This window comes from Oncorhynchus mykiss, chromosome 8 (assembly GCF_013265735.2).
Source record: "Oncorhynchus mykiss isolate Arlee chromosome 8, USDA_OmykA_1.1, whole genome shotgun sequence".
Lineage (NCBI taxonomy): Eukaryota > Metazoa > Chordata > Actinopteri > Salmoniformes > Salmonidae > Oncorhynchus > Oncorhynchus mykiss.
The window spans coordinates 55,269,715-55,293,426 of NC_048572.1; the positions used below are offsets into that span (position 1 = coordinate 55,269,715).

The following is a 23,712-nucleotide window of genomic DNA, read 5'->3' on the forward strand; positions in this document are numbered from 1 at the left end:
AATCATTTTAGGATGACTGACTGAACCGATAACGTTCATCCCCACTCAGCCTTCGCTGCACGACATTTTGGACACCAGGCATGTCCCTAGAGCCTCTCCCCTAGAGCACATGTGCACGAGATAGGCAGGTTGAGGTTACCAGGCTTAGAGTAGTGCAGGGGGTGTCATATGCTGCACAGTGAAGAACGTAGAGGAAGAGGGGTCAAGGGTGCTGGATCCTGAGAGAATCCGTGTGAGTAGTGGATCTGTGCCAGCACAAAGGGATAGGCCAATGGGTGATATATGCTTCAGTAAGATTGGCTTCTTAGCGTTCATAGCACAGGAGGTTGGTGGCTCATTAATTGGGGAGGACGGGCTCATGTTAATGGCTGGAGCATGGTTTTCATGTGTTTGATGCCATTCCATTCCCTCTGTTCCAAACATTATTATGAGCCGTCCTCCCAGGGTTAAAGTAGTAGTGGAATAGGGGTGTGTTTTAATGAATGTAGGATTAGAGGGTAGAGACAATTAAAATATAAAAAAAATCCCTTTAACCTTTTTTCGTAGCGCAAAGTATAATGGGTTTATACCCCAGTCTAGTTGGTGAAGGTACTTGCAACATGCTGGATGCCAAACGCTGTAAAACCTCATCAAGGAAGAAGACCTGTGCACAAGGACGGCCTGCGCATTACCGCCACCTGCAGTGCTTGACCAGTAATGCGACTGAATATTGACGGAAGTCGATGATACAGGCGGCCAGTTCAAGTGGAGCGGCGGCAAAACAACAACAACAGATGCTGAACAACTTCTACAAATCACATTGCACTGGGGGTTAGTATTGGGATGAGTATAGTACACATTTAGCTATGTTTCGTGTTTTGTTAGTGGTTAAGGTTGTCGTGGGTAGAGGGAGGTTTGCTGTTAGCATGGCTACAGTACGTTAGCTGGCTAACGTTAGCTTCATAGTTTTGAACACTTATTTTATTTCATTATGCTACACATGTCTTTATGTCCAATATTCGGATGAGGTTGTTGGTAAGTTCCCGGACTACATTAGCTATCTAGAAAATCCTTATTATATGATAACGTTAGTAGTTAACGTCTTAACCATAAACTGGCAAGCTAACGTTTAGCTACACTAGAACCACAGTTTTAACAGTAAGACATCTTTGCTAGAACAGTGCAGTAGCTAGGTAACGTTGCTACTAGCACATTTAACGTTGGATACATACCTTAAGTGCACAGTCATAAAGCCCTATTTAGCCATTTCAACACCATTTGTTTGGTCAACTGAAGGATGTGGCTGTAGAAATGTAACTAACCACTGAAATTGTGCATGAATGAAACTGTAGCTATTTATTTGTGATTTTCTAGGCGATGGCGGATGGAGAGCTGTGTCTGATAGATAAGAGCATATCAAGGTAATCACACCTTCATCTTCCAGTAAAATCTTCACCTGGAACTTCTGTATAAAATAATCCATGGAATTCTCTCATCATGTCACCCTCTGTGTAGTTTGCTGGAGGTCCCATTGAGTGCCAATGTCACATCCCTGAATCTGCATTGTAACCGTATTCTGAAAGTAGAGGGCTTGACCACTGCTTGGCATCTCCGACACTTGGATCTGTCGTCCAATCATATCTCTCGCATCGAGGGACTCAACTCTCTAGCCTCACTGAGAACCTTGAACTTGTCCTGCAACTTGATCACTAAGGTTGAAGGTGAGCCTTGGTCAAACAGAAAAGTGTTGTTCAGTTAGTTTTTTATTTTTGTCACAAACATTCGGAATTGGGCCACCCTGCCGCTTTTGCGTGTAAGATGTTAATTTCTCCTTTTCAGGACTGAATGGACTTGTTAACCTGATAAGATTAAACCTGGCCTATAATCAGATAAGTGACCTCACAGGTAAGCTTCAGTTTACACTTACATGCACAGTGTGCAGCCTACTGACCACAACATTCATGAACAGGGATGGGCAACACTGTCCCAGAGAACTAGAGTTGCCCATCCCTGCTCATGATGATCACACATGGCCAAGTTTTCCGTAACAAAAATGTACATTTACTATCACATGAGGGTGATACTCATTGGTTGTAATACCCAGGTTTGCTGTACCTTCACGGGGCGGAGTACAAATTGAGACACCTCCATCTCCATAGCAACCGCTTGGACAGCATCAACCAGCTGCTGCAGTGCATGCTGGGACTGGAGAATCTGACTGATGTCACCCTAAGCGTGGAGGGAGCAGGCAATTCAGTCTGCAGCTTACCAGGTGAGCGGTGATGAAAATTGAGTGATGTTGCAGTGCTATTTGAGCTACACAATTCCTGGGTACCCATACTAAACCTCCATTCTGAGTGAAAATGCAAAAGTATGTCCATGAAAAACCAAAAATTGCAGTTTCTTGAGATTTAGCCAGAGATACAGGGCCTTCAGAAAATACTCACACCCTTTTACTTTTTCTACATTTTGTTGTGTTACAGCCTGCATTTAACATGTATTAAATTGAGATTGTATGTCACTGAACTACACTCAATACAACATAATGTCAAAGTGTAATTTTGTCAATTCATTTTTTAAATTATATATTTTTTTTAATGGAAAGCTGAAATGTCCTGAGTCAATAAGTCAAGTGTGCTCAGGACGGGTCCAGTTGGGCACGCTGGGTTGCATACTTTTTAGCTTGTCCCCCACTATGCTGCTTGTGCTTAGTGTGCTGTTTTTGTGTTGTTGAGCGAGTAAGTATTCAATCCCCTTTGTTATTGCAAGCCTAAATAAGAGTAAAAATGTGCTTAACAAAATGCATAATAAATTGCATTGACTCATTCCCTGTTTGATAATAGTGGTTAACATGATTTTTTTAAACGACTACCCCATCTCTGTACCCCACGCATACAATTATCTGAAAGGTTCCTCAATCTAGTAGTGAATTTCAAGAACAGATTCAAACAAAAAGACCAGAGAGTTTTTCCCAATGCCTCGCAAAGAAGGGCACCGGATTAGTAGATGATTAAGAAGGGAAAAAAGCAGGCGCTGAATATGCCTTTGAACATGGTGAAGTTATTAGGCTTTGGATGGTGTATCAATACACCCAGTCACTACAAAGATACAGGCATCCTTCCTAACTCACTTGCTGGAGACGAAGGAAACTGCTTAGGGATTTCACCATGAGGCAAATGGTGATTTTAAAACGGTTACAGAGTTTAAAGGCATACTTTGGGATGCTAGCAGATACCTATAGACATCCAGTCATTGCGCTAATGCTAGTTAGTGTTGGCTCGCGAAACTACCTTCAACCTCCTTTATACTGGACACAGAGACCTAAAAATATAATAGCCAAAATCCTGAAATATCCCTTTTTAATGGCTGTGATATGAGAACTGAGGATGGATCAACAGCATTGTAGTTACTCCACAATACTAACCTAAAATGACCAAGTGAAAAGAAAGAAGCCTATATAGAATACAAATGTTCCAGAACATCCATCCTTTTGTCAACAAGAAACTAAAGTAATATGTGACAAAAGTTTTTTGTTCTAAATACAAAGTGCTATGTTTGGGGAAAATCCAACACATCACTGAGTACCACTCTTCATACTTTCTAGCATGGTGGTGGCAACATCATGTTACGGGTATGCTTGTCATCGACAAGGACTAGGGAGTTTTTTTTAACGATAAAAATAAACCGAATACAGCTATAAGCACAGGCAAAATCTTAGTGGAAAACCTGGTTCAGTCTGCTTTCCAAAAGACACTAGGAGACAAATTCACCTTTTCAGCAGGAAAACAACCTAAAACACAAGGCCAAATATACACTGGAGTTGCTTACCCACACGACATTGAATATTCCTGAGTGGCCTAGTTACAGTTTTTACTTAAATCTATGGCAAGACTTGAAAATTGTTGTCCTCCAATGATCAACATTCAACTTGACAGCTTGAAGAATTGTATAAAATAATCATTGTCAAATATTGTACATCCAGGTGTGAAAAGGTCTTAGACTTTTCAGAGACTCACAGCTGTAATCACCGCCGAAGGTGCTTCTACAAAGTTTTGACTTGGGTGTGAATACTTATGTAAATTAAATATTTCATTTTTAATACATTTGCAAAAAAAATTTTTTTTTTAAACATGTTTTCGCTTTGTCCTTATGCGGCCACCTGGCTGTGCTGCTGCTCCAGTTTCAACTGTTCTGCCTTATTATTATTGGACCATGCTGGTCATTTATGAACATTTGAACATCTTGGCCATGTTCTGTTATAATCTCCACCCGGCACAGCCAGAAGAGGACTGGCCACCCCACATAGCCTGGTTCCTCTCTAGGTTTCTTCCTAGGTTTTGGCCTTTTCTATGGAGTTTTTCCTAGCCACCGTGCTTCTACACCTGCATTGCTTGCTGTTTAGGGTTTTTGGCTGGGTTTCTGTACAGCACTTTGAGATATCAGCTGATGTACGAAAGGCTATATAAATAAATTTGATTTGATTTGGGTACTGTGTGTAGATGGGTGAGAGAAATTCAGTCTGAAAAACAACAAAAATGTGGAATAAGTCGAGGGGTATGAATACTTTCTGAAGGCACTGTAGGTCATGTAAAGTAAGTATTTTGGACATCTATTTGGCATATTCAAACTCAATGACTCCTGTGTTCCCTGCTGCAGGTTACAGAGAGCTGGTGCTCCAGTCCTTACCCCAGGTCTCCAGCCTGGATGGGGTGGACCGGCTGGGGAACCCTGCTCCTCTGGGGGAGGACAGCCCCATCGACATCCCCGGCCTGGAGAATTACGTGGACTTCTTGCTCTCCTCAGACACCAGTGCCAACGAACTGGTAAACATTAATCACAACCAAATGATATTCTATATAATGTATGCCAAAAGGGTTGTACCACATCTTAAAACTGATGTGGGTTTATATCACCCTCTGTCAGTGATGGGCAACCCCTTTTGTAGGCCCGCGGATCAATTTCCCCAGATACATTTTTTTCAGAAGGTGAATAAAAAAAAAATATATATATATAATAATTTGGTTGTGCATCAGCAGTTTTTCTCTTGTTATGTCAGTTACTGACAGTCACTCAATTAGCCCATGCCAGTTAACATTTTTGGGAGGGGTAAGTTACTCTCGCGTCCAGCTATCTAAAGTTGTAGTAACCATGGTCTAATTACCGACCGGGGGGGCCCATTTATTTTTTTAGTCACTCTCCCTCAGATATCATATTAAAAACGGCAAACCTTTGCTTTTTTTCAAAATGTGTAGTATTGCATGAAATTAGCTGTTAAACTGCAATTGTTTCTCTATGCCCCATGGCAAAAATAGGATGATTGCAATAAATTAGTTATAAAATTGCTAAATTGACAAGTAATTTATAAGCAGTGTATATGAATGCTTTTTGTAATTTGAAGTAGTCTAAGTGTCACCACTTTGGGTCACTTTGAACTGTTTTTCTCTTATGTGGCACATGGCATGTTTCTCTGGGTGTATTATTACATATTACACCTATTGAATGTTGTAGAACTAATATCTCAACATAAGATGTCCCCACAGGCTAGGGTTGACGGCTCTTCCACCACTTTCCATATTGACGAGGTGCTGAAGCAGTTGCGCCAGCGGGCAGGGGGCTCAGTGGGGGCCCCAGATCCAGTCAGACGGCCCCAGGTTTCACAGCCAGGTTGGGCTACAGCGGGAAGCTATAGTACAGCAGCAGACCCAAACAATGAACAACGTATCCAGAAACTGGAGCACCAGGTGTCCCGGCTGTTCCAACAGGTGAGACTGGATGGAACGGTCTAAAGACGTCTGACTGATGCTGATCGGCACCTGTGTGAAGACTGTTGCTGTATAAACATTCACATACACTGAGTGTACAAAACATGATCCCTTATTGATGTCACCTGTTAAATTCAAATCAGTCAGTGTAGATGAAGGTGACAAAAGATTGAAGTGCCTTTTGATTGGGGTATGGTAGTAGGTGCCAGGCGCCCCGGATTGAGTGTGTCAAGTACTGCAAAGCTGCTGGGTTTTCTCACTCAACAGTTCCCCGTGTGTATCAAGAATGGTCAACCACCCAAAGGATATTCAGCCAGCTTTACACAACTGTGGGAAGCATTGTAGTCAACATGGGTTAGCATTCCTGTGGAACACTTTCGACACCATGTATCAAGAATGGTCAACCACCCAAAGGATATTCAGCCAGCTTTACACAACTGTGGGAAGCATTGTAGTCAACATGGGTCAGCATTCCTGTGGAACACTTTCGACACCATGCCCCAATGAATTGAGGCAAAAGGAGGTGCAACGCAATATTAGGAAGGTGTTCTTAATGTTTTGTACACTCAGTGTATATCACATCACGCATATAATGAAATTATGGCCCAGTTTTATTGTAGTACTATACAGCGGTGTAGTGCTCACTACACTGTAGAGTATTTGAGTTGTATACTACAAAGTAGTGTAGTAGTAATGCATATGGTTTATCCACCTGCATCACTGATGAAGCTCCTAACCTGGTCGCCAGACTCCTGCAGGGGAGGTCTCCAGCAGCTCCACCCCCTTTGTGAAGGTACGGAGGCCCAAGAGGGACATAGACAACACGTCAGAGAGTGAGTGTGATAGCGGGAAGGAGAACCGGGGGCGTCGCTCCAGAATCCCAACTCGGCACAGGGGTAGCAACAGTACTGCAGTGAAGAGGACAATCAAGCAGCCCACCAAGGCCAAACAACCAGACAGGTAACAGACACTGCCTCTCTGCTGACAAGTTTCTTATTTGACAATTTCACGCCTGTCATGATCTCCACACATGACGCAGTGGCATTGACACTGTGGTTATGCTTCATCAGATTCTTATCATACCCGCTCAGTTCGAGTCGTTTTGTTTTAGTGAACCTAATCAATCATAGTTGACACATTTTCATACTCATTCTGAAACCTATAAAGAGACTGCTTTGCTTTGACTTTTTATGTGTAGTGATCAACAGAGAAGCAAAGGGAAAAGTTCAAAGTGTTCGGTTGTCCCTGGGAGGAAGTCAGGCGTCCATCAGGCCTTTGGGGGTGCCGACTCAATAGGACCAGTCGGGAAGACTCCCAGCAGCACCAAACAAGCAGTGGAGGAGACTTATAGGGTACGGACCACAGTTCTCATATGCAGTATTTGTGTACATCAGTGATGTAGTGTTTTTTTTTTTTTTTAAGAGAAATAAAGCTGATCACGGTGTGTAAAGTAATGCTCCGTATACTTCTGTTTTCTAAGCAACATTTTTGGGGAGTATTTTTATTAGATTTTATTCTTGGACATAAAAGACTGTAAAAACACCAGGAAATCATCTCCAAGTGATGTTAGTTTAAGAAATCTGTTTCCAAGTATTCCCATGTGTAGTAGAGACACTTGATCTTTAACAAATGTAAGCAAGGTTTGAAATGATTGTGTTTTAGTCAAACGTTATATCTGTTTTGGATTGTTGCAATCAATTTGCAGTCTACAAATAATTTGTAATCATGTTCCGGCCTCCGAATGTCCGCTCAAGAAAAAATGGTCCCGCGTCTGAATCTAGTTGATGATCCCTGCTTTAACGCATTTTTCCGCAAAAGGATGGTTCATGCTCGTACAGTTAGAACAAAAAGTGTGTAAACGGCGTTTACGTGCGTTTAACGTCCTCTACACCACTGCTGTACATATCGTCGTTGAACTTAACTAGTTCGGCTGTCATATCATGCATAGATTCCCTGTCTAATTGAATATATAAACTTAGTGATTTTGTAAACTACTATTGATACTATGAAAGTGCGTGCATAATTAGTGCGCCACAATGAACTTTGTGTGTGTGTTTGCGTGCCTCCCTAGGCGATCGTGGAGGAGCGTGATCAGGAGAGAGAGAGGCGGTGGAAGGCTGAGCAGGCTGTGAGGAAGCTGACTGAGCAGATGAAGACCTTGCAGACCCAGGCCAGCCAGGAGAAAGACCTGCAGAGCATGGCCCTGCATACCACCGACAGGTTAGAGTAGTTTACTGTATACAGTACAAACACAGAAATTCCTTATGCTCTTGTCACAAAAAGGTAAAATCTCTGCTAAATTCCCACACACACTTCCGTTATCTCATGCTTCCTGTAGGTTTTTAATAAAAGCTAAAGTCGGACCTTGTGTCTCAACTCCCCTGTCTCTTTCCACCTCCCAGACTGAAGGAGCTTTTGTTGAAGGAGCGTTCGGAGCGCTCTGGTCTGCAGGCTCGCGTGGAGGAGCTGGATGAGAGGTGTCAGAGCTCCGCGCTGCAGCTGGAGCAGGTCCTGCAGCGGGAGGAGCAACACAAGAGGGCGCTGCGCAGCCTGGAGGACAGCACGTCCCATAGTGAAGCACGGAAGGCACGCCGGCAGGCTGAGGAGGTAGAGCTACTGCTGCCTCATAACCCTTGATACTTCATGGATATAGTAGAGCTTCCATAGGTAGCACTGGGACGAAACGTTGCAACGTGGTCAGGAAAAATTCCAAGCCCTTGTGCTGCAACATAGTAATATTACCCGTACTGAGTAGGGTGTGACCTTTCGATGACCTTTCAGATGAAGAGGAGCCAGGAGCTGGAGAACAAGGCGTCGGCCCTGATGAGAGAACTTGAGATCCAGCGAGCTTCGCTCCGACAGCATAAAGACAAGCTACGGCAGCTCCATGAACTGCTGGCTTCCAGGGAACAAGTGCACAGGTACAGTTGAAGTCGGAAGTGTACATACACTTAGGGGTCATTAACTTGTTTTTCAACCATTCCACAAATTTCTTGTTAACAAACTGTCGGTTAGGACATCTACCTTGTGCATGACACAAGTAATTTTTCCAACAATTGTTTACAGACAGATTATTTAATTTATAATTCACTGTATCACAATTCCAGTGGGTCAGAAGTTTACATACAGTAAGTTGACTGTGTCTTTAAACAGCTCGGAAATTTCCAGTAAATTATGTCATGGCTTTAGAAGCTTCTGATAGGCGAATTAACATAATTTGAGTCAATTGGAGGTGAACCTGTGGATATATTTCAAGGCCTACCTTCAAACCCAGTGCCTCTTTGCTTGACATAATGGGAAAATCAAAAGAAATCAGGCAAGACCTCAGAAAAAAATTGTAGACCTCCAGAACTCTGGCTCATCCTTGGGAGCAATTTCCAAAGCCTGAAGATACCACGTTCATCTGTACAAACAATAGTACGCAAGTATAAACACCATGGGACCACACAGCCATCATACCGCTCAGGAAGGAGATGCGTTCTGTCTCCTAGAGATGAACGTACTTTGGTGCAAATCAATCTCAGAACAACAGCAAAGGATCTTGTGAAGATGCTGGAGGAAACCGGTACAAAAGTATCTATATTCACAGTAAAACGAGTCCTATATCGACATAACCTGAAAGGCCGCTCAGCAAGAAGCCACTGCTCCAAAACCGCCATTAAAAAAAGCCAGACTACGGTTTGCATCTGCACATGGGGACAAAGATTGTACTTTTTGGAGAAATAGAACTGTTCGGCCATAATGACCATCGTTATGTTTGGAGGAAAAAGGGGGAGGCTTTCAAGCCGACGAACACTATCCCAACTGTGAAGCACGGAGGTGGCAGCATCATGTTGTGGGGGTGCTTTGCTGCAGGAGGGACTGGTGCACTTCACAAAATAGATGGCATCATATGGAGGACAATTTTGTGGATATTTTGAGGCAACATCTCAAGACATCAGTCAGGAAGTTAAAGCTTGGTTGCAAATGGGTCTTCCAAATGGACAATGACCCCAAGCATACTTCCAGAGTTGTGGCAAAATGGCTTAAGGACAACAAAGTCCAGGTATTGGAGTGGCCATCACAAAGCCCTGACCTCAGTCCTATAGACAATTTTTGGGCATAACTGAAAAAGCATGTGCGAGCAAGGGGGCCTACAAACCTGACTCAGTTACACCAGCTCTGTCAGGAGGAATGGGCCAAAATTCACCCAACTTATTGTGGGAAGCTTGTGGAAGGCTACCTAAAACTTTTGACCCAAACGTTTGACGCAAGTTAAACAATTTTAAAGGCAATGCTACCAAATACTAATTGAGTGTATGTAAACTTCTGACCCACTGGGAATGTGATGAAAGAAATAAAAGCTGAAATAAATCATTCTTGCCACTATTATTCTGACATTTCACATTCTTAAACAAAGTGGTGATCCTAACTGACCTAAGACAGGGAATTTTTACTAGGATTAAATGTCAGGAATTGTGAAAAATTTAGTTTAAATGTATTTGGCTATGGTAAACCTCTGAGACTACAGCACCTTTTTTTGCAGTACGGTGCCATCATTAGGGCACACAATGGAAAATGAGCGTTTCTTCACCATTTCACTCAGTTTCAAAATGTTTTCTCCCTATTGAACCTGACCCAGATCTCATTAATTTCGTCAGTCAGTCAGTGAGAGTCTTAACAGTGTCACCCTGTTTCACAGGAAGGAGCTGGAGGGTCGGCTGATGCCAGGCGGGGCAGAGTTCCGGGAGGTGGTGGCCAAGGAGGTGGCTGGTGTAGAGCAGAGACACGCCCAGAGCAGGGCTGGGTTGGAGGACAGATTGGCCCAGGCCTCACAGCAGTACACTGCCCTGGAGGACGAGTTCCGTATGGCCCTCACCATCGAGGCTGCTCGCTTCACTGAGGTCTGAACACTGAACTGGAGAACATCAAATAAAGCTCTTTATTTGTTATTTAACTTCCAGTAGCATAAAAAGACAGCTGAAACAAGGACACGTTTTGACCTGTTCTAGATACTTATGTAGTGTGTGTGTATTGTGGTAACATTGACACTTTGGTTCATTAGGTATTAAATGTCCCCTACATCGCTAACTCAGTTCTCTAGCTTTGACCTTCTACTAAATGAGCTAGAAGAAAACATATTGCTGGTAAGATTGACACAAACAGGGAATGCACAGTAGTAGACTTTCATAACAATTATGAATTAAGACAATAGGACTAAAGAGAGCCTTTGACTCATGAAATTGATGATTAGATGAATATGAAACTTTTTGATAGGAGCAACTAACAAGGTTTCTGCCTGTGTCCTCCGTACGTAGGTGGAGCAGGGCTGTACCCGGCTGAGTGCTGAGCTGTCGGAGGTAAAGGCTGCCCTGTCTCAGACCCAACAGAGAGAGAGACAGGCAGGGGGTCTGGTGCAGGAGCTCACCGCCATGGTCAAGGAGCAGAAGAGCCGCATCACAGAGCTCAGCAAATCCAAGCGAGACGCCGTCACTGAGCTCAAGGTACAACACCACGACCGGGGCTCTTCAGCATGTTGCTTATTGCTATCAAAATATGTTCTATCTGCAGTACCTGGTAGTGATGGGGGGGGGGGGGGGGAAATGTATATAGATGCATATCGCAATATTATTTTGGACAATATTATATCAATACTTTGAATTAGAGTCAATTTGTAAAAATTATTTATATACAGTGGGGGAGAACAAGTATTTGATACACTGCCGATTTTGCAGGTTTTCCTACTTACAAAGCATGTAGAGGTCTGTAATTTTTATCATAGGTACACTTCAACTGTGAGAGACGGAATCTAAACCAAAAATCCAGAAAATCACATTGTATGATTTTTAAGTAATTAATTTTCATTTTATTGCATGACATAAGTATTTGATCACCTACCAACCAGTAAGAATTCCGGCTCTCACAGACCTGTTTGTTTTTCTGTTCTCCTGTTCTCCACTCATTACCTGTATTAACTGCACCTGTTTGAACTCGTTACCTGTATAAAAGACACCTGTCCACACACTCCATCAAACAGACTCTAACCTCTCCACAAAGGCCAAGGCCAGAAGGCTGTGTAAGGACATCAGGGATACAATTGTAGACCTGCACAAGGCTGGGATGGGCTACAGGACAATAGGCAAGCAGCTTGGTGAGAAGGCAACAACTGTTGGCGCAATTATTAGAAAATGGAAGAAGTTCAAGATGACGGTCAATCACCCTCAGTCTGGGGCTCCATGCAAGATCTCACCTCGTGGGGCATCAATGATCATGAGGAAGGTGAGGGATCAGCCCAGAACTACACGGCAGGACCTGGTCAATGACCTGAAGAGAGCTGGGACCACAGTCTCAAAGAAAACCATTAGTAACACACTACGCCGTCATGGATTAAAATCCTGCAGCGAACGCAAGGTCCCCCTGCTCAAGCCAGCGCATGTCCAGTCCCGTCTGAAGTTTGCCAATGACCATCTGGATGATCCAGAGGAGGAATGGGAGAAGGTCATGTGGTCTGATGAGACAAAAATTGAGCTTTTTGGTCTAAACTCCACTCGTCGTGTTTGGAGGAAGAAGAAGGATGAGTACAACCCCAAGAACACCATCCCAACCGTGAAGCATGGAGGTGGAAACATAATTCTTTGGGATATTTTTCTGCAAAGGGGACAGGACGACTGCACCGTATTGAGGGGAGGATGGATGGGGCCATGTATCGCGAGATCTTGGCCAACAACCTCCTTCCCTCAGTAAGAGCATTGAAGATGGGTCGTGGCTGGGTCTTCCAGCATGACAACGACCCAAAACACACAGCCAGGGCAACTAAGGAGTGGCTCCATAAGAAGCATCTCAAAGGTCCTGGAGTGGCCTAGCCAGTCTCCAGACCTGAACCCTATAGAAAATCTTTGGAGGGAGCTGAAAGTCTGTATTGCCCAGTGACAGCCCCGAAACCTGAAGGATCTGGAGAAGGTCTGTATGGAGGAGTAGGCCAAAATCCCTGCTGCAGTGTGTGCAAACCTGGTCAAGAACTACAGGAAACGTATGATCTCTGTAATTGCAAACAAAGGTTTCTGTACCAAATATTAAGTTCTGCTTTTCTGATGTATCAAATGCTTATGTCATGCAATAAAATGCAAATTAATTACTTAAAAATCATACAATGTGATTTTCTGGATTTTTGGTTTAGATTCCGTCTCTCACAGTTGAAGTGTACCTATGATAAAAATTACAGACCTCTACATGCTTTGTAAGTAGGAAACACTGTCGATTTTGCAGGTTATCAAATACTTGTTCTCCCCAATGTATGTATGTATGTATGTATGTATAGTACCAGTCTAAAGTTTGGACACCTCCTCATTCAAGGGTTTTTTCTTTATTTTTACTGTTTTATACATTGTAGAATAATAAAGACATCAACTGAAAGAACACATATGGAATCATGTAGTAACCAAAAAAGTGTTAAAACAAATCAAAATATATTTGAGATTCTTCACCTTCTTCCACCTTTTGCCTTGATGACAGCTTTGAACACTCTTGGAATTCTCTCAACAAGCTCCGTGAGGTAGTCACCTGGAATGCATTTCAATTAACAGGTGAGCTTTGTTAATTTGTGGAATTTCTTTCCTTAATCTTTTTGATAAATTGTGTTGTGACAAGGCAGGGGTGGTATACAGAAGATAGCCAAATTTGGTAAAATACCAAGCCCTATTTGGTAAAATACCAAGTGCATATTATGTCAAGAACAGCTCAAATAAGCAAAGAGAAACGACAGTCCATCATTATTTTACGACATGAAAGTCAGTCAGTCTGGAATGAGGACCGCCACAGGAAAGGAAGACCCAGAGTTACATCTGCTGCAGAGGATAGGTTCAGCCTCAGAAATTACAGCCCAAATAAATTCTTCACAGAGTTCAAGTAACATACATCTCAACATCAACTGTTCAGAGGAGACTGTGAATCAGGCTTTCATGGTCAAATTGCTGCAAAGAAACCACTACTAAAGGACACTAATAAGAAGAAGACTTGCTTGGGCCAAGAAACACGAGCAGTGGATATTAGAACGGTGGAAATCTATCCTTTGGTCTGATGAGTCCAAATTTGAGATTTTTGGTTCCAATCGCCATGTCTTTGTGAGACGCTGAACAGATGATCTCCGCATGTGTGGTTCCCACTGAAGCATGGAGGAGGAGGTGTTTGGGGTGCATTGTTGGTCACCCTGTCTGTGATTTATTTAGAATTCAAGGAATATTTAACCAGCATGGCTACCACAGCATTCTGCAGCGATACGCCATCTCATCTGGTTTGGGCTTAGTGGGACTATCATTTGTTTTTCAACAGGACAATGACACAAAACACACCTCCAAGCTGTGTAAGGGCTATTTGACCAAGGAGAGTTTTGGAGTTCTGCATCAGATGACCTGGCCTCCACAATCACCCGACCTCAACCCAAGCGACATGGTTTGGGATGAGTTGGACCACAGAATGAAGGAAAAGCAGGCAACAAGTGCTCAGCATATGTGGAAGCTCCTTCAAGACTGTTGGAAAGGCATTCCCCATGAAGCTGGTTGAGAGAATGCCAAGAGTGTGCAAAGCTGTCATCAAGTGTAGCTACTTTGAAGAACCTTAATTATTAAATATATTTGGATTTTTTTTTAAAACACTTTTGGTTACTACATTTTTCTTATGTTATTTCATAGTTTTGATGTCTACACTATTATTCTACAATGAAAAACATACTAAAAATAAAGAAAAACCCTTGAATGGGGAGGTGTGTCTAAACTTTTGACTGGTAGTGTGTGTGTATCTATAGCTAGCTAGTCAGCTGACCTGCCCCCAAACGCCAATATTTTTAATCTTATAGCTTTTATTTCCATGATTGATCAAAGCTCATTTTCTCATGCTCTCTCTTATCTCTCTGCAGCAGACATATAGTGAGCAATATGTTTGGAACATAAAATCGCAGTATCGAATCGCAATACATAATAGAATCGTGAGAATCACAATACATATCATATCGGCACCTAGGTATCGTGATAATATCTTATCGTGAAGTCCCTGGCAATTCCCAGCCCTAGTACCTGGACTACGGGAAGTTCCTATAAGGTAGTGTGAATGGATTAGGGGCTAAGATAAGGGGGTAGGGGTTGATTGTTTCCGTGGTGTCTGTGTCCCGTCAGGGCCGTGTGCGGTCTCTGGAGGCGGGGGCGGAGGAGGACAGGCGTCTGCAACTGCAGCTGGAGCTGGTGAAGAAGGACAAGGCCAGGCTGCTGTCCCAGCTCACCGCCCAGGAGTCCGTTATAGACGGCCTCAGGGCTGAGAGGAGGATCTGGGGACAGGAGCTGGCTCAACAAGGTATGCTAACACCTTGGAAATAGAATTACTTAGTTACTAATATTAAAGAAATAAGGCACGAGGGGGTGTGGTATAAAGCCAAAATACCATGGCTAAGGGTTATTCTTATGCAACACAGAGTGCCTGGATACAGCCCTTAGTCGTGGTGTACTGGCCATACACCACAAAACCCTGAGGGTGCTTTATTGCTATTATTATTATTGCTCCTCTAACATAGTTAGAGGAGTACAAAGAAATGTTTTGTCATACCCGTGGTATATACCACGGCTCTCAGCCAATCACCATTCAGTGCTCGAAACACCCCGTTTATAGAGGTAATTATATTTCTATGGTACACTATATATAAAATGTATGTGGACACCGCTTCAAATTAGTGGATTTGGCCACACCTATTTCAGCCACACCTGTTGCAAAAAAATAAAATACAAAAATTGAGCACACAGCCATGCAATATCCATAGACAAACATTGGCAGTAGAATGACCTTACTGAAGACCTTAGCGACCTTCAACGTGGCACCGTCATAGGATGCCACCTTTCCAACAAGTCAGTTTGTAAAAGTTTTTGTGAAGTGGAAATGTCTAGGAGCAACAACGGCTTAGACGTGGAGTGGTAGGCCACACAATCTCACAGAACGGGACCGCGCGCGGAGTGCTGAAGCGGGTAGTGCGTAAAAATCTTCTGTCCTCGCTTGCAACACTCACTACCTAGTTCCAAACTGCTTCTGGAATTAACGTCGGGAGCTTCATGAAATGGGTTTCCAATGCCGATCAGCCACACACAAGTCTAAGATTATGATGCGCAATGCCAAGCGTCGACTGGAATGGTGTAAAGCTCGCCGCAAATGGACTCTGGAGCAGTGCTTTACCATCTGGCAGTCCGACGGACAAATCTGGGTGTAGGTGGATGCCAGGAGAGCACTACCTGTCCGACTGCATAGTGCCAACTGTGCAGTTTGGAGGAGGAATAATGGTCTGGGCTGTTTTTTTTTTATGGTTCTAATGAAGGGAAATCTTAACGCTACAGCATACAATGACATTCTAGACAATTCTGTGCTTCTAAGTTTGTGGAAACAGTTTGGGGAAGGCCCTTTCCTGTTTCAGCATGTCAATGCCCCCGTGCACAAAGCGAGGTCCATACATAAATGGTTTGTCGAGATCGGTGTGGAAGAACTTGACTGGCCTGCACAGAGCCCTGACCTGAACCCCATCGAACACGATTTGGAACGCAGACTGCGAGCCAGGCCTAATCGCCCAACGTCAGTGCCTGACCTCACTGATGCTCTTGTGGCTGAATGGAAGCAAGTCCCTGCAGCAATGTTCCAACATCTAGTGGAAAGCCTTCCCAGAATAGTGGGGGACCAACTCCTTATTAATGGTCATGATTGATTGATTGTTTGACGAGCGTTTGTCCACATACTTTTGGTCATGTAGTGTACCCTTTACAGTGATTTCAATCTCAAATCTAGGCTAACCGGTTGTAGTTAATTTTTTTGTAGTTGCTATCCTCTTCCTTTTCCATTCATTTAAATGTGTTGGGCTGCCGTCTAGCTCCACCAGGTCAATAAATACTGAATTCAACATTTTCTCTTGAGTGACCTTTATTGACATTCGTCTTGTGTTTTCCCCTATGTTTGACCCCCCCAAAAAACACACATAGGAGCGTCTCTGTCCCAGGACAGGGGTCGTCTGGAGGCGAGGATTGAGGTGTTGGCTGCTGAACTGGAGAGTCAGAAGAAACAGAACGAGCGAGACAACGACGCCCTGAGGATCAAAGTCAAGGTCATCGATGACCAGACAGAGACCATTCGCAAACTCAAAGAGGTACTCAAAACACTTCCAAAGCCAGACAACCGCTTGTTGATTGCCCATTGGGCCAGGTGTGAATGTTCTGGGTGCCTAAACCTACCCAACCACTTACCAGTGTGTGTGTGTATATTTTATTTATATATATATATATATATATATATATATATATATATATATATATATATTTTTTTACATTTTAGTAATTTATCAGACGCTCCTATCCAGTGCGACTTACAGTTAGTGCATTCATCTTAAGATAGCCAGGTGGGACAACCACATCACAGGCATAGAAATAACATTTTTCCTCAACGTAGCCGTCAGTAAAGTCAAAGCTAGAACGGGGGGGGTCAAGTGCAATACTGGTTAAGTGTTGTTTTTTTGTTTATTATTTTTTGAGGGGGGTCAAGGTGAAGAGGAGTATTTTTATATACTCTTTGAAGAGGTAGGGTTTCAGATGTTTTCAGAAGATGGCCCCCTGCCAGGACAGAGAATAGCTTGGACTGGGCTGAGAGGGAGGGCCAAGAGACCTGAGGTGGCAGAACAGAGTGCTGAGCATAGTCTGAAGGTACAACGGGATGGCCGTCCACCTTTTTCTCTCCAAACATAACGATGGTAATTATAGCCAAACGGTTATATTTTTGTTTCATCAGACCAGAGGACATTTCTCCAAAAAGCACAATCTTTGTCTCCATGTGCAGTTGCAAACTGTAGTCTGGCTTTTTTATGGCGGTTTTGGAGCAGTGGCTTCTTCCTTGCTGAGCGGCCTTTCAGGTTATGTCGATATAGGACTTGTTTTACTGTGGATATAGATACTTTTGTACCTGTTTCCTCCAGCATCTTCACAAGGTCCTTTTGCTGTTGTTCTGGGATTGATTTGCACTATTCGCACCAAAGTACGTTCATCTCTAGGAGACAGAAGGCGTCTCCTTCCTGAGCGGTATGACGGCTGCGTGGTCCCATTGTGTTTATACTTGCGTACTATTGTTTGTACAGATGAACGTGGTACCTGCAGGCTTTGGAAATTGCTCCCAAGGATTTTATATTTATTTAACCTTTATTTAACCAGGTAAGCAAGTTGAAAACAAGTTCTCATTTTACAATTGCGACCTGGCCAAGATAAAGCAAAGCAGTTCGACACATACAACAACACAGAGTTACACATGGAGTAAAACAAACATACACTCAATAATACAGTAGAAAAATAAGTCTATATACAATGTGAGCAAATGAGGTGAGATAAGGGAGGTAAAGGCAAAAAAAGAAGGCCATGGTGGCAAAGTAAATACAATATAGCAAGTAAAACACTGGAATGGTAGATTTGCAGTGGAGGAATGTGCAAAGTAGAGAGAGAAATAATGGGGTGCAAAGGAGCAAAATAAATAAATACAGTCGGGGGAGAGGTAGTGGTATGGGCTAAATTATAGATGGGCTATGTACAGGTGCAGTAATCTGTGAGCTACTCTGACAGCTGGTGCTTAAAGCTAGTGAGGGAGATAAGTGTTTCCAGTTTCAGAGATTTTTGTAGTTCGTTCCAGTCATTGGCAGCAGAGAACTGGAAGGAGAGGCGGCCAAAGGAAGAATTGGTTTTGCAGGTGACCAGAGATATACCTGCTGGAGCGTGTGCTACAGGTGGGTGATGCTATGGTGACCAGCGAGCTGAGATAAGGGGGGACTTTACCTAGCAGGGTCTTGTAGATGACCTGGAGCCAGTGGGTTTGGCGACGAGTATGAAGCGAGGGCCAGCCAACGAGAGCGTACAGGTCGCAGTATGAACTAGACAAATCTTTTTCTGAGGACTTGGCTGATTTCTTTTGATTTTGCCATGATGTCAAGCAAAGAGGCACTGAGTTTGAAGGTAGGCCTTGAAATACATCCACAGGTACACCTCCAATTGACTCAAATGATGTCAATTAGCCTATCAGAAGCTTCTAACGCCATGATATCATTTTCTGGAATTTTCCAAGCTGTTTAAAGGGACAGTCAACTTAGTGTATGTAAACTTTTGACCCACTGGAATTGTGATACAGTGAAATAATCTGTCTGAAAACAATTGTTGGAAAAATTACCTATGTCATGCACAAAGTAGATGTCCTAACCGACTTGCCAAAACTATAGTTTATTAAATTTGTGGAGTGGTTGAAAAAGGAGTTTTAATGACTCCAACCTAAGTGTCTGTAAACTTCCGACTTCAACTGTACATAATTACAGACATACAATTCACAGCAAGGACATGTTCATCAATCAAATGGAAACCTGACAGTAAATGATAGTAATATTGTTCCCATTTTGTTCAGTAAATGTCTATAATTTTGGCTCAATATATGATAAGCATTTGTAGTGTTCCCCTCGCATAGGAAAGAGTAGGAAACCACTGAATATGCTGTAATTATTTATATCATTATAGAGACTGTGGCCACTGGAAAGGTGTCATTATACACGGGTCATTCTTGAACGAGAAAATGTGCACTGGTTCTGAAGTAGTAGACTCCTCTCAATGGTGCAGTGAAGACACCTGCATCAGAGGAAAAGCAGGGACAAAGCACTCTCATAGCAGACAGGATATAACTATAGTTTTAACTATGCTTTGTGGAAAGTAGCTATTTTTCTGTGGAGACATGGTTACTTTGGAGGCGACTACAACTATTTGAATACAGATCCCCAAAAAAGGACTACTTTTTTTTCAACTATTTGAATACAGATCTGAGAAAGCAACTGCTTCATTTTTACAATTTGAATACAGATCTCAGGAAGTGACTACTTGGCCGCCTTCAGCTAATGGCGGGCTGTGTCTGAAACTACATGTTGAAGATGGAAATAGAATGAATAAGAGCACACACATTCTACTATACCAATCTGACAGTCTTGTTTGATCTACGCAATACATTTCTATCAGACCATTTTGCAAATGTCCATTCTCCTGAATGTCCATTCTCCTGAATGTCCATTGCCCCAGGTGTACATAATCAAGTCTAACCAATGATATTTTGTACAGATAAGTATAAATAAGTTATGATGATCAACTCTGTATGACTTTCAACATGGCACTGAAAATGTTGAAAGCTACAATTCATTTTATGATACTGGAAAATACTGCAGACAGCAAATGTAATGCTTAGAAAAAGCAACTTACCTTTGATGGACATACCTTTTTGTCCATCTGAGAGTAATTGTTATTGTTTCAAACAGACACTATACCATCTTTAATTGGATAGTTGACTAGAATTCAACACGTCACAGTGTTGTTGATTGTACATCACTTTACCTACGTTCCTGGTCTCCAGTTTTTCCACCTTGTTTTCGTGGAACTGCACCTCATTCTTAGTGACACTCAGCTCTACTCTGTGATCCACCACTTCTCCATTCAGTTCATCCACATGGCTCTCACTGGCTGTCAGTCTGGCCTGCATGTTCCCCAGCTCCACTCTCTGTGCCACCACCATGTCCCTTAGCTCCTTCAGCTCAGTCCAGATGTCAGGTTGATTGTTCAGCGTCACCTTCCCGACTCTCTTCCCCCGTCACCTAGGCCCCGTTGAGTGATGTAATTCTCTCTGACCCCTGCGCTCTCTCCCTGAGCCCATGCCCCAGACAAACAGAAAAACACCAGCAGAACTACAGCACCCCTCATTCTGAAACAATGACTCTTCAGAACTAATGTATTTGGCTCAGACCCATTCTGTGTATATATACACTGGTGTTATTGAACTTTAACTGGTGTCATTGGGGAAACATTTGACAACATTGCCAAGGAATATGTGTGATGTAACAGTACACCGGTTGAGATTATTTCATGCCATATCTTTCGAATATGAGGTGTTTCTAGGACATGGTAAAAATCAAACCTGTTACTCTGTTTTTAAAGTCTCCTCCATAAGGGTTGCTTATAGAAAGTAAAAAATCAGACCTTGGTCAAATACATACGTCAAGTACTTGAGGTGCACTTGATTTCAGAGCTATTGGCATTTCTCTCTGTCAGCACTCTTTCGCTTTCTCTCTCTCTCTCCACCCTCCCTCTCTCTCCCTCAGGGCCTACAAGAGCGTGACGAGCAGGGCCGGAGGCAGCGCGAGGAGAGCCTGCAGGCCCAGCGGCGCCTGCAGCAGCAGCTGGAGGAGTCGTCAGCCACATCGCAGGACCTGGGAGACACGGTGCAGCAGCTCAGTCTCCGCAAGGAGCAGCTCAAGCAACAGCTGGAGGACAAGGAGATGGAGCTGGACGAGGTCAAGGCCGCCTTCAGGTAGCTCACGACACGCACAAATACACTCGCACAGCACACTGCACTGAATAAACTTGAGCTCCACATGTTACTCATACATTTCCATAAATCATGCGTTGATGTAAATGGGAGATTTGAGTGAAACATTTTGTACAGATGTGGATCTCAAATTGGGATTTTACCCATCACAACATCATTCTGAGGACCCACAATCCAATATGTCTGACACCCTGTGTCACCATCCTCAATTATTTTAATGTATGCACATTGTCCCCACTACATTCCTTCATACATACTTCATGTTTACTACTTCTATGTTCTCCCCTGCAGTGTGTCCAATAAGAAATGGCAGGACAAGGCTGACCTGCTGACCCGGCTGGAGAGCCAGGTGAAACGCATGAAGGAGGGCTTCGACTCTAAAGAGAGCCTGCTGCTGGAGGAGAGAGACAAGGCCTCACAGGCGCACAAGTACGCTGACTAACACACCTTCAATAGGACAACGTATAGGGCTTCCTATCTAATCCAGCCGTGGATTAGTAGTAATATGATTATAATATGGTCATTAGCAGATGTTTTTATCCAAAGTGACGGTAAATACATAGATACATATGGGCCCCATATAATGAAATGAATGTATGAGGGAAAGAAACAGAAGTCCAGTGTTGCAAACACCGAGCCCCAATGACCAACTGAGCCACCGGAATCATAGAAGAGATGAGAATATAAGACATTGGTCGAAGAGCTGCAAGCCTGCAACGGTGGTCCAGGTCAGAGTAATGGCGACAGTGTATCTGTGCTTGTGGTTTCCCCTCCAGAGCGGTGGTAGAGAAGCTACACAGTATGGACGATGCATTCCGGCGACAGCTGGAGTCGCTACAGGCATCCCATCAGACCGAGCTCCTACGGCTGGCCAATGACAAGCAGAAACGGATTGAACAGTCCAATCAGAAGGTAGCTTACAGTAATGGTTACCACAGTCACTACACTGACCTGCTCAGATGCATACTAAGGAATGAATGAATGTTAACTTGAGATCCATGCACGTAACTTGAAATTCCTTGCACATCTCCTAATGCATTATTTATGCAAATGTCTCAGATGTATGACGTGTGTGTTTTTACTCAGGTGTATAATGCATTCGTTATTGGGGTTAGTTTAATAGTGGAATGTGTGTGTTATTGACTCAGGTATTTCAGGTGGAGGAGGAGATGCGTCAGCTCCTGGAGGAGACTGAAACTGAGAAGAAAACAATGGAGGAGAAGATGAGACGTCTCACCAGCGTATTGAAAGACTTCTAAGTACAGCTGATGGTGTATATCATCCACCTGTAGAGTCACCTGTGTTTCTACTTGGACGTTACACTGATGAGGTGACAGCATTTGTTGATGTGAATTATTTGCGAAACGTGAATGTTAAGTTGTTCTGACAGTCAAACGTTTTTAGGGGTGGACAGGTTTTGGACTTGTTGTGGTTAGGCCAGTAAGTTGGAAAGAGGGCACTATTTCATTTTATGTCGTTTGTCATCTGCGTCCGACTTTGTGGCCAGACGGATATAGACAAGTTGGTTGTTTAGCAACAAAACCGACGTGTGCGCAACTGTGAGGCAAAACAGACGGGGTTGGCTTAGATTGTTGACAACATGTCAACTATATTTAATCTCCAATGTTTATTGAAAACATAAATACATTTGCAGAATGAGCATTTGTTGTCTCTCAACCATTGTTACAGTTGTTGGTTAAGCTAGCTAACGAATTTGATCCATTAGCATCAGTCAAAACACCTCAAAACAAGAAATGGTATCAAGAACAAGACTAGCTGAAAAGAGTCACTTACAATCCCCCTCGTGGCAGTTTCTTGTCATTGTTGGTAGCTATCTGGCCATCCAGAATCACAACTCCAACTTCTATCCCATTGAAGCGTACGCATCGTTTTCGTGATGTTGTCAGCTAACCCATCTATAGACACCTGTCCCCCGCGACTGGCTTATACATAAAGCATCCTCCATTCAGGATGCAAAGGTGTTGGTTTCCTCCTTAACTCGATTGGCGGGCCAGCCCCCCCAAAAAGGGAAAATATCAGTACTGTTTTAATTAAACAAAACATTTCCCAGACTTTTTTCTAATAACATCCAGATGTTGCACACCGTGTTCAGTGCATCAGTCTGTTGTTATCCCATGGCTGAACAGCATCCGGAAGTTGTCCGAAATCGGTGGGGAGAAATTGTGTTTTGTTAAGAGTGCACATATTTTCCCTTTTTTTTATATATATAATTTAGGCTGGTGGGCCATTAATTAAATCGAGTTAAGGAGGAATACAACATCAGGAATAACTACGCCATCTAGGGCACTAGTTTGAAATGTAATACATTTACATGTTGTGTAAATATTTGAACTAAGTTATCAAATGTGTGTATATTTTTATCATGCTAAATAAAAGCAGTTTTATTCCGCTTTCGTTGTCAAGTCTTAGAAAAAGTTTTGGGCTGGGGGGAGCAGATGGGGCAGAGATACAAATATAATTTTCTAAAAGACTAAAAAATAAGACAAAGCCATCGAGGAAGTCACCCCATTGTTTTCTATGAGAATGCTCAGCGGCGCATTTGATCGGGAAGTGTCATTTCAGCGTGTCGCTG

At 43.1% G+C, this 23,712-nt stretch overlaps 1 protein-coding gene across 3 annotated transcripts; it reads left to right on the forward strand.

Annotated features, from left to right (window-relative positions):
* Window positions 1-542: 542 nt before the first annotated feature.
* lrrcc1 (leucine rich repeat and coiled-coil centrosomal protein 1) lies at window positions 543-23,530 on the forward strand. 3 transcript variants are annotated; one of them, XM_036985717.1, is made up of 20 exons: window positions 543-810; window positions 1,354-1,400; window positions 1,495-1,700; window positions 1,819-1,884; window positions 2,084-2,251; window positions 4,636-4,802; window positions 5,508-5,741; window positions 6,490-6,701; window positions 6,940-7,093; window positions 7,813-7,961; window positions 8,144-8,348; window positions 8,523-8,662; window positions 10,423-10,624; window positions 11,039-11,224; window positions 14,888-15,062; window positions 16,721-16,884; window positions 20,893-21,101; window positions 21,411-21,548; window positions 21,896-22,031; window positions 22,268-23,530. In XM_036985717.1, exons 2-20 carry the CDS (start codon window positions 1,357-1,359, stop codon window positions 22,376-22,378), a joined length of 3,066 nt encoding a protein of 1,021 aa, XP_036841612.1. In that variant the 5' UTR covers window positions 543-810; window positions 1,354-1,356; the 3' UTR covers window positions 22,379-23,530. The 3 variants fall into 3 exon arrangements, with proteins under 3 accessions (XP_036841612.1, XP_036841611.1, XP_021468684.2); XM_036985716.1 differs by lacking the exon at window positions 543-810 and adding an exon at window positions 869-1,014; XM_021613009.2 differs by lacking the exon at window positions 543-810 and adding an exon at window positions 869-1,014 and having other exon boundaries at window positions 5,520-5,741.
* Window positions 23,531-23,712: the final 182 nt, after the last annotated feature.